Raw genomic sequence first — 14,258 nt, 5'->3', positions numbered from 1 at the left:
ATAACTTTTTAATATTTATATTTCAAGGGAAGTCGTAAAATGCTATTCATGCGCATATATTGTTTGTAAGATTTAATGCACACAAGGGTAATATCTTTTATTCATTAAAGACGCGGAATCAAATCTAACGCACATAAAGCCATAGTCAAACTTCTTTCTGTATTAGAGAGTAATTCATCAAAGCATTATTGTCACATTTACGTCGAGATATTTTCACAAACTGCTTTTGCGTTTTATGGTTAAGTCTGGAATTGCATGGAATTGATTGGAATGATTTATTTCCTTTGCTTGCATGCAATATTGATGGAGCTAATATAGTATTTGGAATACAAAAGGATTGATACTTGTGTTTTAATGAAAGGTATTGGCGAATGTTAATGAAGTCATGCCGATGAAGTCTTATTGAGAAAAAAATAGAATACATCGTAATGTTTTTTGCTGTTAATAATGAGACAACAGTCCAAAGTACAGACTTAATTAACTAGGCTAATAACAGTGAACTGTCAGATATTTTCATTACAAGACTTATCCTTTAATAACACGTGTTAAGTCAAGTAATTAAGGGAAAAGGGGAAAAAAAACTTGTATTTATCAGACTGACTTTGTAAGGCAAGCTACATTGTTTACACAATATCAACATGCATCAAAACTTAGATTTAAAAAGTTAGATCTTGATAATTTTTTTTTATGTTTAATGAATCATATTTAGATTTTTTTTTCTTTCGTTTTTTATTTATTTGTTTGTTTCTTTGTGTTTTGTTGGGTTTTTGTCTTCGTTGTAGATTTTGTTTATGTTTGTTTGCTTGTTGTTTTTGTTGTAATTTTGTTGTTTTTTTAAATTTAGATTTTATTTATTTATATATATTTTTTTCATCTTAGTTTTTGACACATTAACAAAATCTTGACCAAACTTGACATATTGCTACAAAGGATCCGCGCAATCCGAAAATTGATAAGTCTCAGTGCCTAAACTGATCGATAACCGGTAACTGATAATGACTGATCGCTGACGAATTGCTATAACAGTTGTATGGGTCAGTCCAGGCAATGTACTTAATTACCATATATCTGATAATTGCATGAACTAAGTCGTCGTAGCTTAATCTTTTTATATAGATGTTGAAATGTCAAGCACAATTTGACATTTTAATCTATATTTGCACTTTTCGATAAAAGTAAAGTTTCGATAAAACACCCTTTATGACATAAAATAATAACCTCTCGGGACACATCAGTGTATACGTTTGAACATTTTAGAATGACGCCGTTATTTTTTTTAGAGTTCATCAAACTTTGCTAGTGTACAAATCTAAGGCGTAAGGATATGATATTTATCAATAGCAAGGTGACTTTCTTTAATTCATTTTAAGTACTATAAAAGTTTTCGTAAATGATATAATTGTTCGCGGCTAGGTGTTATACAAATTATTGAAATACATTTACACGGAGTTTGAATTTTATAAGTACTTGGGATATATAACTATTGTTATCAAATACATTGCAACATAATATGTAAAGCAAGAAATATACGTGATATGTTCTATATGTTCATCATGAAGGACATTTTACAAAAAAACATTTTAATTTACCAAACATATTAGGGCATTCTGATGGAAAGGTTGTTCACTCGTTTGTGAAAGCCAAATGAAAACATAGCCGTTAGAGTACTAAGCTCAATCTTTCCTTTACTCACGTAACGTGTTATATGTGGTTATTTTAGTATGTCTAAGATTTCATAAGGGGTCTATATCGAAACAGACAGATTGGCTATTTAAAACAAAACATCCTAAAATTAACAATATACCAGAAACTAGGATAATGGACCGCTATACGTACTTGTAAGTACAGTTATTAAACCGATTACTCTGATGAATAAATAACGTATAAAATTAAGGATAATTTGAATTGTTAGCTTGTATTTAAATTATTTTTCAAGTTCATTAAAAAAGCATAACGTAAATGATGCTAATTTTTGTGAAGGGGACTTTTAGTAAATAGATTTATAAAAGGTTATTCTAAAAAAGAACACTATTTTAACACAATATTTGTGTAAAGAAATCCTTAAAAATATATGAAAGTTACAAACATTATTCATTTATGAATAATGTGTTTTATTACGTGTCTATTTTTTTTACATGCAGCCACATATTTAAGATTACATTAGATATTAGGACGCTTACCCTACCGGTGCACCTGATCCATACTCCCAGTTTTTAGTGGAGTCCGAGTTGCTCATTTGCTTTTGCTACTTTGTACGTATGATTTTAGTTAATTTATGTTCTTTGTTGTGTATGTCTGTTTTTCATGTCCGATCTTTGTCCCTGGATAGCATTCTTTTGATTGCCGCTATAGCCTTGGTTCCCTTGATTACTCATATGTAACTGGCATATGTATACTATGACATTTCTTGTTAATTACAATTGAAGATCATTCTTCGTTACTGTGAAAGTACTATTGTTCGTGGGGTACCAATTTTCATGGTTTTCCTTGATATGCCAAAGCACGAAATTCCAAACGAAAAGAAGATAACCATTGATGTGTATATTTAAAACCTCATAACCAGGAAGTAATATATCCACGAACCTGCATTTCTTCCCTAATCTACGAAAATTGGTATTCACGAATTGAATTACTTTCACAGGAATCCTTTACCAGAGGTTTTAGCACTTTAAAAAGTAGGAAAAAGATAGTATTAGTCTGCAAAAAAAAAAAAAAAAATTTGATTTTCATTTTTATTTAATTTGAAATCATTATGGAGGTGTACATTTTATCAATAGTATAATGCACAAGAGACCCTGCTTTCATATATATAGACCAACACGTTCGTCCGATTTGAATTAATGCTATGCGTCAGAAAAAGCCAAATCTCACATGAATGATTGTAATACTTTGAACTTGGAGTTACAGTCTGTATTTCCTATGACTGAAAATCACCAGCTAAACAAAATTTTGTAAGACTCGTTTTCATTACTTGCTATCGGAGCCTTCTGGAACTTACTGAAAGCTGTTTTTACACTTATTAAAGACATCTTTGCGATCTCTGAAAGTTTTTGCAAATTTTCATTTGGGTATTAAGCTGGTGCATTTGTATATATGTTCTTTTTCATCGGCCAAGGTTTGAGTTCGTTTTTTTTCCGCTCTACTATAACTCATAACTAATGAGGACCTGCTAGGTCAAATTGAATTAAGTCCGACGATTTACATTTTTACATTTTTTTGTGGTGATGTCATGAAGTCGCGTTTCTTTCGGAGACCTTTACGCTAGAATTACATTCTATTGACATATAAGGGTAATATAAAAGTAATATAAAAATTTGCCCGATTTTCTGAACAATTTTCAAAGATAAAAATTATTAAACCTATTCTTTATAGAAAGGTCTGCAAAAAAGCGAAAATTAACTAGTTCTATGGAGCATGCATGAATTTAACGCTGTACTATTGATAAATCGTATGAAAAAAGCATGTACCTCAAAACGTTTCTGATAACAACAAGTGATCCTGCTAGCTCTACGCATCGGCAATCGCCAAATTAAACGTCGTTTGACAATCGAATAACGTCGCACAAAATCATTCACATCTTCCCGACTTTGTAAGGTTCTTTGGTTTTCTGAGATGCCTGAGTTCAGCGTCCAGTGTAAATTTCTAACGTTAAGCGCTGTTTCGAAGTTTGGTGATGCTGCTCAAGAGTATATTGTTCTTTAAATTTGACTATAGGAATTGAATACGACCGGAACACTCATCCCGGACCGTGTCCATGTGGAGTAAAATACGTCTAGAGGTTCAATTATTTTCTTTATTCTCTATCGAAGACTAGAATGGCGTACTGAATATGGGAAAGGGAAGTTAAGTGGTATCTATATTTGATTAGCCGAATCTTTTCGTATAGAATGGATAAATATGTCTAAAAGAGATTGATTTCCGGGATGAATCTACTATCGCAATATTCCCGTAGGAATGAAAATGAAGAATTATGATATCAATGAAGCGATTTTTACAAAGTTAATTAAAATGTATTCGGTTGTATTGTATTTCGCCTGATTTATGCGGAAATCAAGTCATGTTACAATTTCAAGAAGGCTTCATGTTTCACTCGCACATTGCCAGGCTAAATGTAATTTATCTCAATGAAGGGTTTCGTGTTATAGTTTATTTGGCTTTATGTTTCTCACGCCATATTCAAATTAAAAGAAAAGAAATATCAAGTAAAGACGTCATAGAACTTCAAGTAATTTAAGTTAGTTAATCAAAATCAAAGTACTGCGAAACTGTTACTGATGCTTTTGGTTTTTCTTTTAATTTTATATGACGTGTTTGTGTTTAGTGATTGTTTTGGTTTTGGTTTGATATCTATAATGCATACAATATCTTTTTACAAATTAAAAGAGATATGATATCACGCAAAAACAAACTACACAATAGAGTAATTCTACTTAGTTAATGAAAAACTTTTAATATCATTAAATAGTTAGTGCACTTTTACAAATACTTTAAGATCTTCACAAGTGACATTTGGTTTTGTGTAAAAAAAACTGATGGTTCGATTATATATTTTATGCTTTATACATTTTCTTTACATTCTTTGATTTGAACCTTAACCTAAAAATATAAAAATAGGAGATGTGGTATGATTGCCAATGAGTTATCCACCATGTAACGAACATTTGAACTTCTACGGGTCACCACACGGTTTTCAATAATGGGCAAACCCATACAAAAAGCAAGCTGTAAAAGTAAATGAAGTGAACCTATGAACATAAAAAGAAACAATAATATTCACTGGACCACAGATTTTCGGCTTAGGATAGGTTTATATTATATGTGGCGGGTTAAACATGTTTGTGAAAGGTCAACTTTTCCCCTAAGCTGGAACAGTTGTGGGAGAATACAGCAAAAAAACAAACTATTAAAAAATAAGTTGAAATCGGATTTGACTCTAGAGATCGAAACAGAATATAAACACTTTAACAAATAGGACAAAAGACAACCAATTGTATCTATCTCGAATGAGTACTCTCTCTTTCTGTAAGGTAGCTCACAATCTAAAAAGCGACTGATAAAGCACACCTTGTTTCCTCAAACAAATATCATTAAAAACACATCCAACATGATTTAATAAAAATGTATCGTAAAATGTCTACGTAAAACACGGTCTTCATTCAAATGCCAAGATAAAAAGCAATGACGATCACATGCACATAATGATGCTACGTGGAATTAGTATTGTTGTTGTTGGTTTGGAGTAAATGCACTTTAACGAAGTAAACAAATACTTGTAAACATTGTTTTACTTATTTATTATTATTATTATTATTATTATTATTATTATTATTGTTATTATACGTGTACAGCATATTCAAAAATTGCAATAGTATATGATTGTTATTTCCTTCACATTGAAAACACTTTTAAATATAATACTGGTAATTGTAATCAAATTGTGAGGACCCGCTAGGTCAAATTGAATTGAAGTACGTTTTACATTTTTTGTGGTGATGTCATGACGTCGCGTGAGTAAGCGTAAATTCACGCAGCGTCCTGATTTCTTTCGGAGACCTTTACGCTAGAATTACATTCTATTGACATATAAGGGTAATATAAAAGTAATATAAAAATTTGCCCGATTTTCTAAACAATTTTCAAAGGTAAAATTTTTTTAAACTATTCTTTATAGAAAGGTCTGCAAAAAAGCGAAAATTAATAATTATTTCTATGGAGCATGCATGAATTTAACGCTGTACTATTGATAAATCGTATGAAAAAAGCATATACGTCAAAACGTTTCTGATAACAACAAGTGATCCTGCTAGCTCTACGCATCGGCAGTCGACAAATTAAACGTCGTTTGACAATTGAATAACGTCGCACACATTCCCAAGCAAAGAGACAAGCTGCCCTTCAAAATTGATCTTTATCATTATGAAATGTGTGTCAAATTCAAGATGAAAATTTATAAAACAATAAGCAATTGAAAACGGGGTTATAATGATTTAACATCCATTCCAAAGGAATGGGCAGTCCCAAGAAATGTGTTGATACGTTGTTCTAGGAACTTTCGTTGTTTTCCGCCATGTTTCCAAAAGGACAGTCTGTTACTTCCATTTCGTCAACTCTGTGGTTTGCCTCCCAAAAATATTCCCCGACTGGACAATCCTTTCCATTGGTGACTCTGTTTGTGTTCTACAAAACGATCACTCAAACTCGGATAGGTCCCGCCCACGTAAACAATTTTACAACGGTTTCCTGAGGTAATAGTGAAGCCATCTTTTAATATTTAAAAAAAAATCATAATAATCAGGAAAGCTGTGAAAATTCAATATAGAATCTATATAAAATATTGTAAAAAAATAAGGCCAATATTCAGGCTCATTAATCTCGAAATGAAGTTTGGTCGCCTGTGTTTTTTTAACGAAATTTTACAGTATGTTCGTTCAAGGTCATTTTTGAGAAAAGTTAGGAAAATCTATTTTATTTTAGTTATGATCTATCTTAAATGTATTATTAGACCGATAAATATCAAATGGAAATCATGCTCTACTAAAACGATTTGTATGTACAACTCAATTTCCGTGAACATTAACCAAAAAAACAAATCTTCAGAGAATTAGGTTTGCGTTATGTTTCGTGTCACCTTTATCATTATATAATTTCAAATCGATAGTGGCACAGTGAGATCACTTTAACCTAAGAACAATATTTTAATTGACAGACTAAACTTGTCTTGAGAAATTGTTTTGCGAACTTAGAATGACAAAGATTTGTTGAGGGTACAAATTTGATACAATTACTGTTGATTTTGATAGATTTTTATACCCATAGTGTTTCACTTATCTTTAAATACTGTCAAAGTACCTTACCATGGATAACCATTTTCGTAGTGTGTCATCTTTTTTTTTCGTTGATTTTCTGTACGGCATCATAGTTTTTAAAACATGTATCGTTTTGTTGTGAATTTAAATTTTGGTTAGACCATTTCACAACTCTCGAAAAAATCTTTACTAAAAGTATCGTCTAAATTCAATAACACTTCATGCACGATTAAAATTTCATTTAATTTCATTATTATTCAATGCAAATATTTGATGTAATTAGGTATTTAAGGTTCGTTGGTAGCATATGTGTTTTATTTTCGTATAACAAAATTTAGATGAATTTAAAGCATATGATTATAACTTGAAAATGTATAGGTTTACAGTACTTCTCTTAGATAACTTGTCTCTCTTTTGAATCGGGTACTTGACTTACATACGTAAAAATGTTTCAAGAAAAGTATAGTCTACCTGACAAGTTACTAGACACATTTCAAACAAGTAAAATGTATTTTGACTCCACCCCGCTTACCCAACAAATTGAAAGTAATTAACGGCACAGATATTTTGTCACATAGCATGGGTTTTTTTGTCGAGACGTCATAAAATAGACACATAAGACTGAAATAAAAATGATGAGTGTTGAACTTTGTGTGTTGGTGTGGTGTGGTGTGGTGTGATGTTTTTATTTGTTTTGTTTTTGACATTTTTTTTGTTGCTTGTGTTTATCTGATATTTATCACGGATAAGCTTGTCTCAATAGACACCGTTCCTTCTTCGTTGACCACTGTTACGATGTTATACAAAATCCCTGTCAAGAAATCTGCAAGAAACATTTTGATTATCGACGTTTAAAACTATAACCTTCAAACTATACTTTTTAATTGTGGGTTGTGAATTTGTTTTTAGGGGTTGTGTCTATATGTTTTGTATATATACAGAGCTAATATGAAAAGCAAAATTAATGATAAGTTTTCAAACTAAATGTAGTACAAAATCAATGTGGACATCGATTTCTTCTGATATAGTACTGTAAGGGGGATAGGGTTTGTTTGTACAGTACATGTATGGGGAAGAAAGCTTTTCCATTCAACAGTATATGGGGTGATGGAGAATGAAGAATGGGGGAATGGGGGTGGTGTATGGGAAATGGATGGGGATATTGAATGGGGAGAATTGGGAAATCAGTTCTAAAATATTTATTGGTATGAAGTAAAACATTAAATTTTATTTAAGATAGCAGCTAAAATGTTGAAGAATTGAGAAACATCAATTTTATTTGATTTTGCAAATATTTGATACGAAATAGACAATGAAGATTGTATGGGAGATGGGGCTTTTTTTCTATGGGGAATTGGGAATTGTCAATGTGGAATTGGGATGTGGACAATGGAAAATGGGGAATGGGGGATGGTATATGGTAAAACTGGAAAGTATATTCCATACAAAAACTGTATCCATGTGTTTCATAATTCATTTTATCCTAATCAAATTTTGGCAGAATAAGAATTTGTACTATACCAGTATTCAATCTAAATGTACCATAACATCAATACTGTCTTCGATTTCTTCCGATACTATTCTGTAATTAACATAATTCGAGAAGCATCTGTTGTGAAACTCACTTCAGGATTAGACCGGAATGGAACGGTAAGTCATGTACAGAGTACCTTATGAGAAATAGCTGCCGAATTTATATATTCTCAACTCTATTTACATATTATGTGTAGCTGTGCGACTAGTTGTACTAAAATAAAAATGTTTGTTGCATTTCTTTGTGGTTAAAAAATTGATTTTTCTATTTTTGTTTTTTACATTTTATTCGTCATGTTGATTTCGTTTTGTATAAAATAGATTCGATAAATTATTCGTGCAAACGGTATTTATAGTTTTATATTTTGAACTTCTCGCTCTTACTGGATAAATAAGATTCAACTGAAGAGTGACATTGTAGTATTTGTCAAAAAATGATTTTTTCTTAGTGTTACCATATTATCTATCATCAAACCAAATATGACAAAGAACGAATATGTTTACGTAAAGCAAATAATATAAAATATGTAACTACGTTTTTAATGATTTTGCTTCATTTTTTATCTATCTATATGTAGTAGAAGCGGTATGTTTCATGTGCGCTTTTTACAACCAGGTTTTACCCACCATTACCATTGAAATGCATGTACATTACTGTTGCAACTAACCCTTTTGCTTTGTTGTCATGTTGTCGTATTTTGAAATGAAATGTCTTTCTTTTGACTTTTCCTCATGACCATTGCGTACATTTAGGTATTTATTTCATTTACTAGAAACATTGTTAATGTTGTTTTTTGTAAGGCAAAGTATCCATGCTTACGTGTTGACAACAATTGCGAAGGTTTTACTCAAGTTGTATTATATGCACATGTATTGCCTCAAAAATAAGCAACAAAGGTTTTCCGTCGTCAGTGATGCAAAATTATACACGCAAAGAATATGTTTGGAGACCAATAAGCTTTCGATTGACGCCGGGAAGGAAATGTTGAGTGAAGAAATTGATACAGCTGACCCGATCAAATTTGATATTCCCTGAAGTTGATCAATATATAGCACTTACTGTTAGTGACAGCCTAAAATGCCATTGCAAACCAAAAATCTAACTTAACTCTCCTGAGATTATTTTGCATCAGAAATACGATACTTTGACAATAAATTATCTGGGTTTATTGCACAGAACTACATTACAAGGTCGTTGCTATATTAACATGTGTAATAACTCTCAATAAATATCAAAAAAGCAATGCATATAACCGTAAAAGCAGTACAGATAAATCATAATCTAAATGATGAATACTCAAGACCAAAAACTATAAAGCAATTTAAATCAGGTTTATAACGGGTTTACTTGGGGGGGATGTAGGACTTAAAGATACCTTTTGCAATTAGAAGCGGAATGATTTTGTGACGAGAGAAATAATGTACAGCAATAACTGTTCTTCTATAAACAGTAAAACCTGTCTATATCAAGCCATTATAGACTTTTAGATATAGTCGGTTTACCAGGGATCAAAATTGATATTAAAAGGACTTTTAAAGTGTTTGGTTCACACAGTGTTTCTTATTATCAGGGTTTTGTTTATATATGGGTTCACTGTTCTTCTTTCAATATGAGACCAATTTATGATTTGAATTAAGTGATAGTTTCTTTTGCTTGCGTAATGAGTTCTGATGATAAAAGGTAAATGAGACAGAAAATCAAAGTTTATATGTACCAGTATACATATAATTCTGCCGATGGTAAAGTCATTTATAGTGTAAACAAAAATCACCAAACAAACGATGCTTTTTGATCTGCATATGCTTTACTTTCGCATAACGATAGTTATTTCTGCATTCAAATCTGCACTTTTAAGAAAATCATACATTAATTTTCCACTAAAATCAACCAAATGAAACCAAATCAAGAACGGTAACTCTTTCAAAGTGCTAATTCCATGTACAATCTATATAATTTTATTTCAAAAGCACAACACTTAAATGAAAAACTAAGACTGGTTATTTGATCAATATTTGTTTCTGAACAATAAATAAAACTGAATTCGGTGGGTTTTTGACAGGTATGAATCACCTTCTATCTGCTTTTTTTAGAGAGACTGCTACGTAAATAGATAAAACTATAGCAACATGACACCGTGTGTAGATATCAAGATCTTTAATATTTCAATCGGCTTCTATGAAAAATGAAATTTACTCACAATTCATACTTTATGCCAGGGCTTGCCGCAACTACGCAGACATTTTGTACCGCGCTAAACTTTATATAATTATGCTTCCTGAACATGGTTATGTTGCCACAAGATTGACGTCGTCACTTCAAAAAGTTATGGTCGTCATCATGAACTGGTGAATCGTTACGGCGTATTCATCTGCACCATGAGAACTTTGTTCAACGTGTCAGTGGTTTTTCTTTCCTCTTTCTTCTACCCTGGACTTGACCTTTTTATGATCAACTCAATGGGTGTTTCTAGAAAAGCATAGAACGCATATCCTACCGATGAACCTGGTCCATGCATCCAGTTGTTAGTGGAACCCGAGTTGCTCATTTATTTTTGTTACTTTGTACGTATTATTGTAGTTATTTTTATGTTCTTCATTATGTTTTTCTGTTTTCCATGTCTGTTGATTTCCGCTAGAATCTTAGTTCCCTTGTTTACTTTTTTCCATAAGACATTAAACAAACGATTTCAAACGATACCAAATATGTCCTGTTTGGGATAAACGTTTATGATGGAGTTTAAATTAATTTGATATTTGAAGCTTTGTTAAAAGACATTTTAGGGTTATATTATACTTTTTGTATTTTTGAATATCTTTTTATTTTGTTTAAATTAAACTTGTATTTTCCCATGGTGCAGTTGGGTGAAAATATAAATTAGATAAAACTATATGGTTATCGCAATGAATTAAATCGTTTATTAATATGATAATATTCTATCTAGAAAAAATTGTGTGATTATTTTGGTATAAATATATCATTTATTTTGAATAACAAATATGTATGATGTATGTTTATGTCAATATATCATATAACAGCAGTTTTGAAGCATCGAAAAATGGAGCTTGAAATATCAAAATTCAATATATACCTATTGAAGCTTTTGCTTTTACAACAAAGGCTTATTGGTTAAACGCAACAGTGGTTTCTTTACCTTTATGTATCATTTATGAGTAGATATACTAATGCAATTATATAATTCGTTTTCATTCAAATTGCGCAATGTGTGACTTTGTCTGCTGTTTATGTAAATATATTACTTTCCTGGCGCATCTTAAAAGATGTTAGTAGGGGAAGTTACAATTGAAAAAAAGAATATGAAGTCACGCAATTATAGATTATTTACTTACTTATTTATTTCAAATATTCAAAAATCGATCTTTCTTCTTTCATATTCTCGTCATGTTCAATGCTTAAGAATACTCAATTCTTGATGGTTTATTTGCATGCTATTTTATAAACATAACTCGATTATAAAATTTCACAAGTGGTTTTTCAACAATGTTCATCTTAGAACAAACCGATGGCCAAAACAGTCTCTTTTGAAGTAAAATAAACAATTCTTTTGAAAAATGTCATCTTTTATATTTTATCATTACCACATAGGCTTACATGCTAAAAGTCAAGTACAGTTCATGTATAGCATTACTTATGAATAATTTAGTTCAACCGTATGTCATGTTGTCTGGTGAAACATAATATACCGTAATATAACTTAATTTCGATATGCCTTTACGTCAACAAAGATGTCATTTTCGTATGTTAACAATTTCCTTTATTATGGAAATGTACTAGATATGCGTTGATTTTAAGATTTGATATGAGCAGTAATCCTGACATTTGATAATAATTTGTTATTTTGTACTAACTATCCAATTGCATTTGTTATGCTTATGAATGGAGGATCTCACCTTTTTAAAAAAAAAATGAAAAACGGATTATAGAAATTTTGCACAAAATCGAATTTTCTCTTTTTGTAAATTGTCCAGGTACTTACACGGTAATTACTTAATGCTCACCAATACAGTTTACCATTATGTATAGTTTCTGAAATATTTGTCTCAATAGTGTATTTAATGGTATACGGACTACACGAAACGGTACAGTTGTGTAGTCTTAGGCGCTAGACTTCGCGCAGGCGGTGGTATGAATTCGAATACCGCGAATTGACAACCAACTATTTACGATAAAAATTTACCTTTGTTACATCATTGGGAAGTTTTTAGTCCCTTTCATGCTTCCTAAGTTATCTTCTCTGTATAAAAAAGATCCAATCTAGCCGTGTAGCGAGTAGTTGTCACATAAACAGCTGTATATGGATGTTTTAAGTGGAGAATGAATTGAGTTTTTATGAAAATACCGACATTGATGCGGAAATGGCTATATGGTTACTTAATACTTAATATAGCCTATTAAGATTAAAACGTATTTTTGTTCCGTTTTACCGTACATTTAATCTCTAATATTATTAGCGGTGTTTGAATAAAGAATGCAATGGTATGGTACCTAAAGTGTATTATACACGAGTGGAAGATTCGTGTATCGAAAAAATATCAGTCTATTCACTATAGCTCATGTCATACGTTTAAAAAGAATACAGCTGCAATGCATTCATGCAGTTGGAAAAAAGAAGTTGCTAATGTCACGCCCTTAAGTTCCTTAATCATACGAAATTTTTCAAGTAAATGTCTGAATAACATGTCGATGTTCAATTGAAGTTCAAATAATATCATGTTCTCGCTTTACATGATATCCGTTTTTTCCCGACAAATGGCAAAAGTAAATAGAATTATAATGATTATTGTCTAAAAATGATGAAGTATGCTTCCCTGCACCGGCTTTTCTTTTCTTATTACAATTCAATTTGTAACGAAAGATTTATGTCACATGTCACGCAGACAAACATTCTCAAAATTAAGTAGATATTATTCAATATACAATAGAAAAACAACATGCACAGTCTTAACCATCATAGAAAATAATAGAAGTAACATCCGATTAGCAGTTGGTATCTTGTACAAATCTAAGATATTGAAAATCGCTTCATATGGGAAAATAGATTTTATTTTTCAAATTAATCTTTTCCTTTAATAGTAAAGTAAACATGTAGGGGAAATGTCAATAAAAATACCACAATGGAACTCGTCATATTAAAATAAAAACATCAATATCATTCTTGCGCATGACTTGCACTTAAAATAAACGTTAAACTAAAATTGGCATCTACTGAAAAAGACAATTTCGAAGTTATTAGAAGTAGACCAATAGCCAAGGGTTCAATTGGTTACAGAGACTGTCTTCTTTGAAAGCAAAATAAAATCATTGGAAACTGTTTAAAATAAGCTTTACAATGGTTAAGTTGCTTTAAAGTTGTGTTTTTTTTATTTAAATTAGAAACTCCCATGACCTCCTATGAAATCGAACTTAGTTTTAGGCATGTATCAAGGGTATAAATATACTGTAGAATTCAACGTATAAAAACATAACTCTGTTGATCCAGATTTTTCTGTCAGACGCAGGCGAAATTTCAGAGCAATAAGTTCTGTATAAACATCATTGCATGCAGATGTATTTTGAACACTGCACAAAGTAATTATGTATAATGACGCTTGTAATGGGTTTATTTCTCATCGGAATTAAAGTTTGTGTATGCTACAACGTATCCGTATTTACTGTATGAAATATTTTCGAATCGAAAGCTACAACTTCTGATTAGACGTAACATATTAGTATCACACATGATATCTATCACCTACTAATGGAGACAGAAAAAAAGGTTATTCGAAAATACCAAATCAAGATTGACGGCGATATGTCGTCAAAAGTGACTGCCATTTTCATTCTATTGCAGATGCCAAATCGTGCAAATAGTCATTCAAACTAAACAAAATTGACGAACAAGCAACATTATCAATTTGCAC

General features: G+C 31.2%; 1 protein-coding gene across 8 annotated transcripts in view; it reads left to right on the top strand.

Moving 5' to 3' along the window:
* LOC148620162 (synaptotagmin-15-like) overlaps positions 1–14,258 on the top strand; it is a 170,416-nt gene that overhangs the window by 118,701 nt on the left and 37,457 nt on the right. The window contains exon 1 of one of the 8 annotated variants that reach the window (XM_088580794.1): positions 1,699–1,838. The exons of 6 other annotated variants lie outside the window; for them this stretch is intronic. In XM_088580794.1, the coding sequence (XP_088436920.1) occupies positions 1,819–1,838 (20 nt within the window). In that variant the 5' untranslated portion in view covers positions 1,699–1,818. Of the gene's footprint in view, positions 1–1,698; positions 1,839–8,433; positions 8,457–14,258 lie in introns of those variants that run through there. One more of the 8 variants, XM_088580797.1, reaches the window with a different exon arrangement.

The sequence above is a fragment of the Perna viridis genome, chromosome 4 (assembly GCF_037379345.1).
Source record: "Perna viridis isolate PV_CMFRI_1.1 ecotype Kerala chromosome 4, ASM3737934v1, whole genome shotgun sequence".
Taxonomy (NCBI): domain Eukaryota; kingdom Metazoa; phylum Mollusca; class Bivalvia; order Mytilida; family Mytilidae; genus Perna; species Perna viridis.
This window is presented reverse-complemented; position numbering and strand designations above follow the sequence as displayed.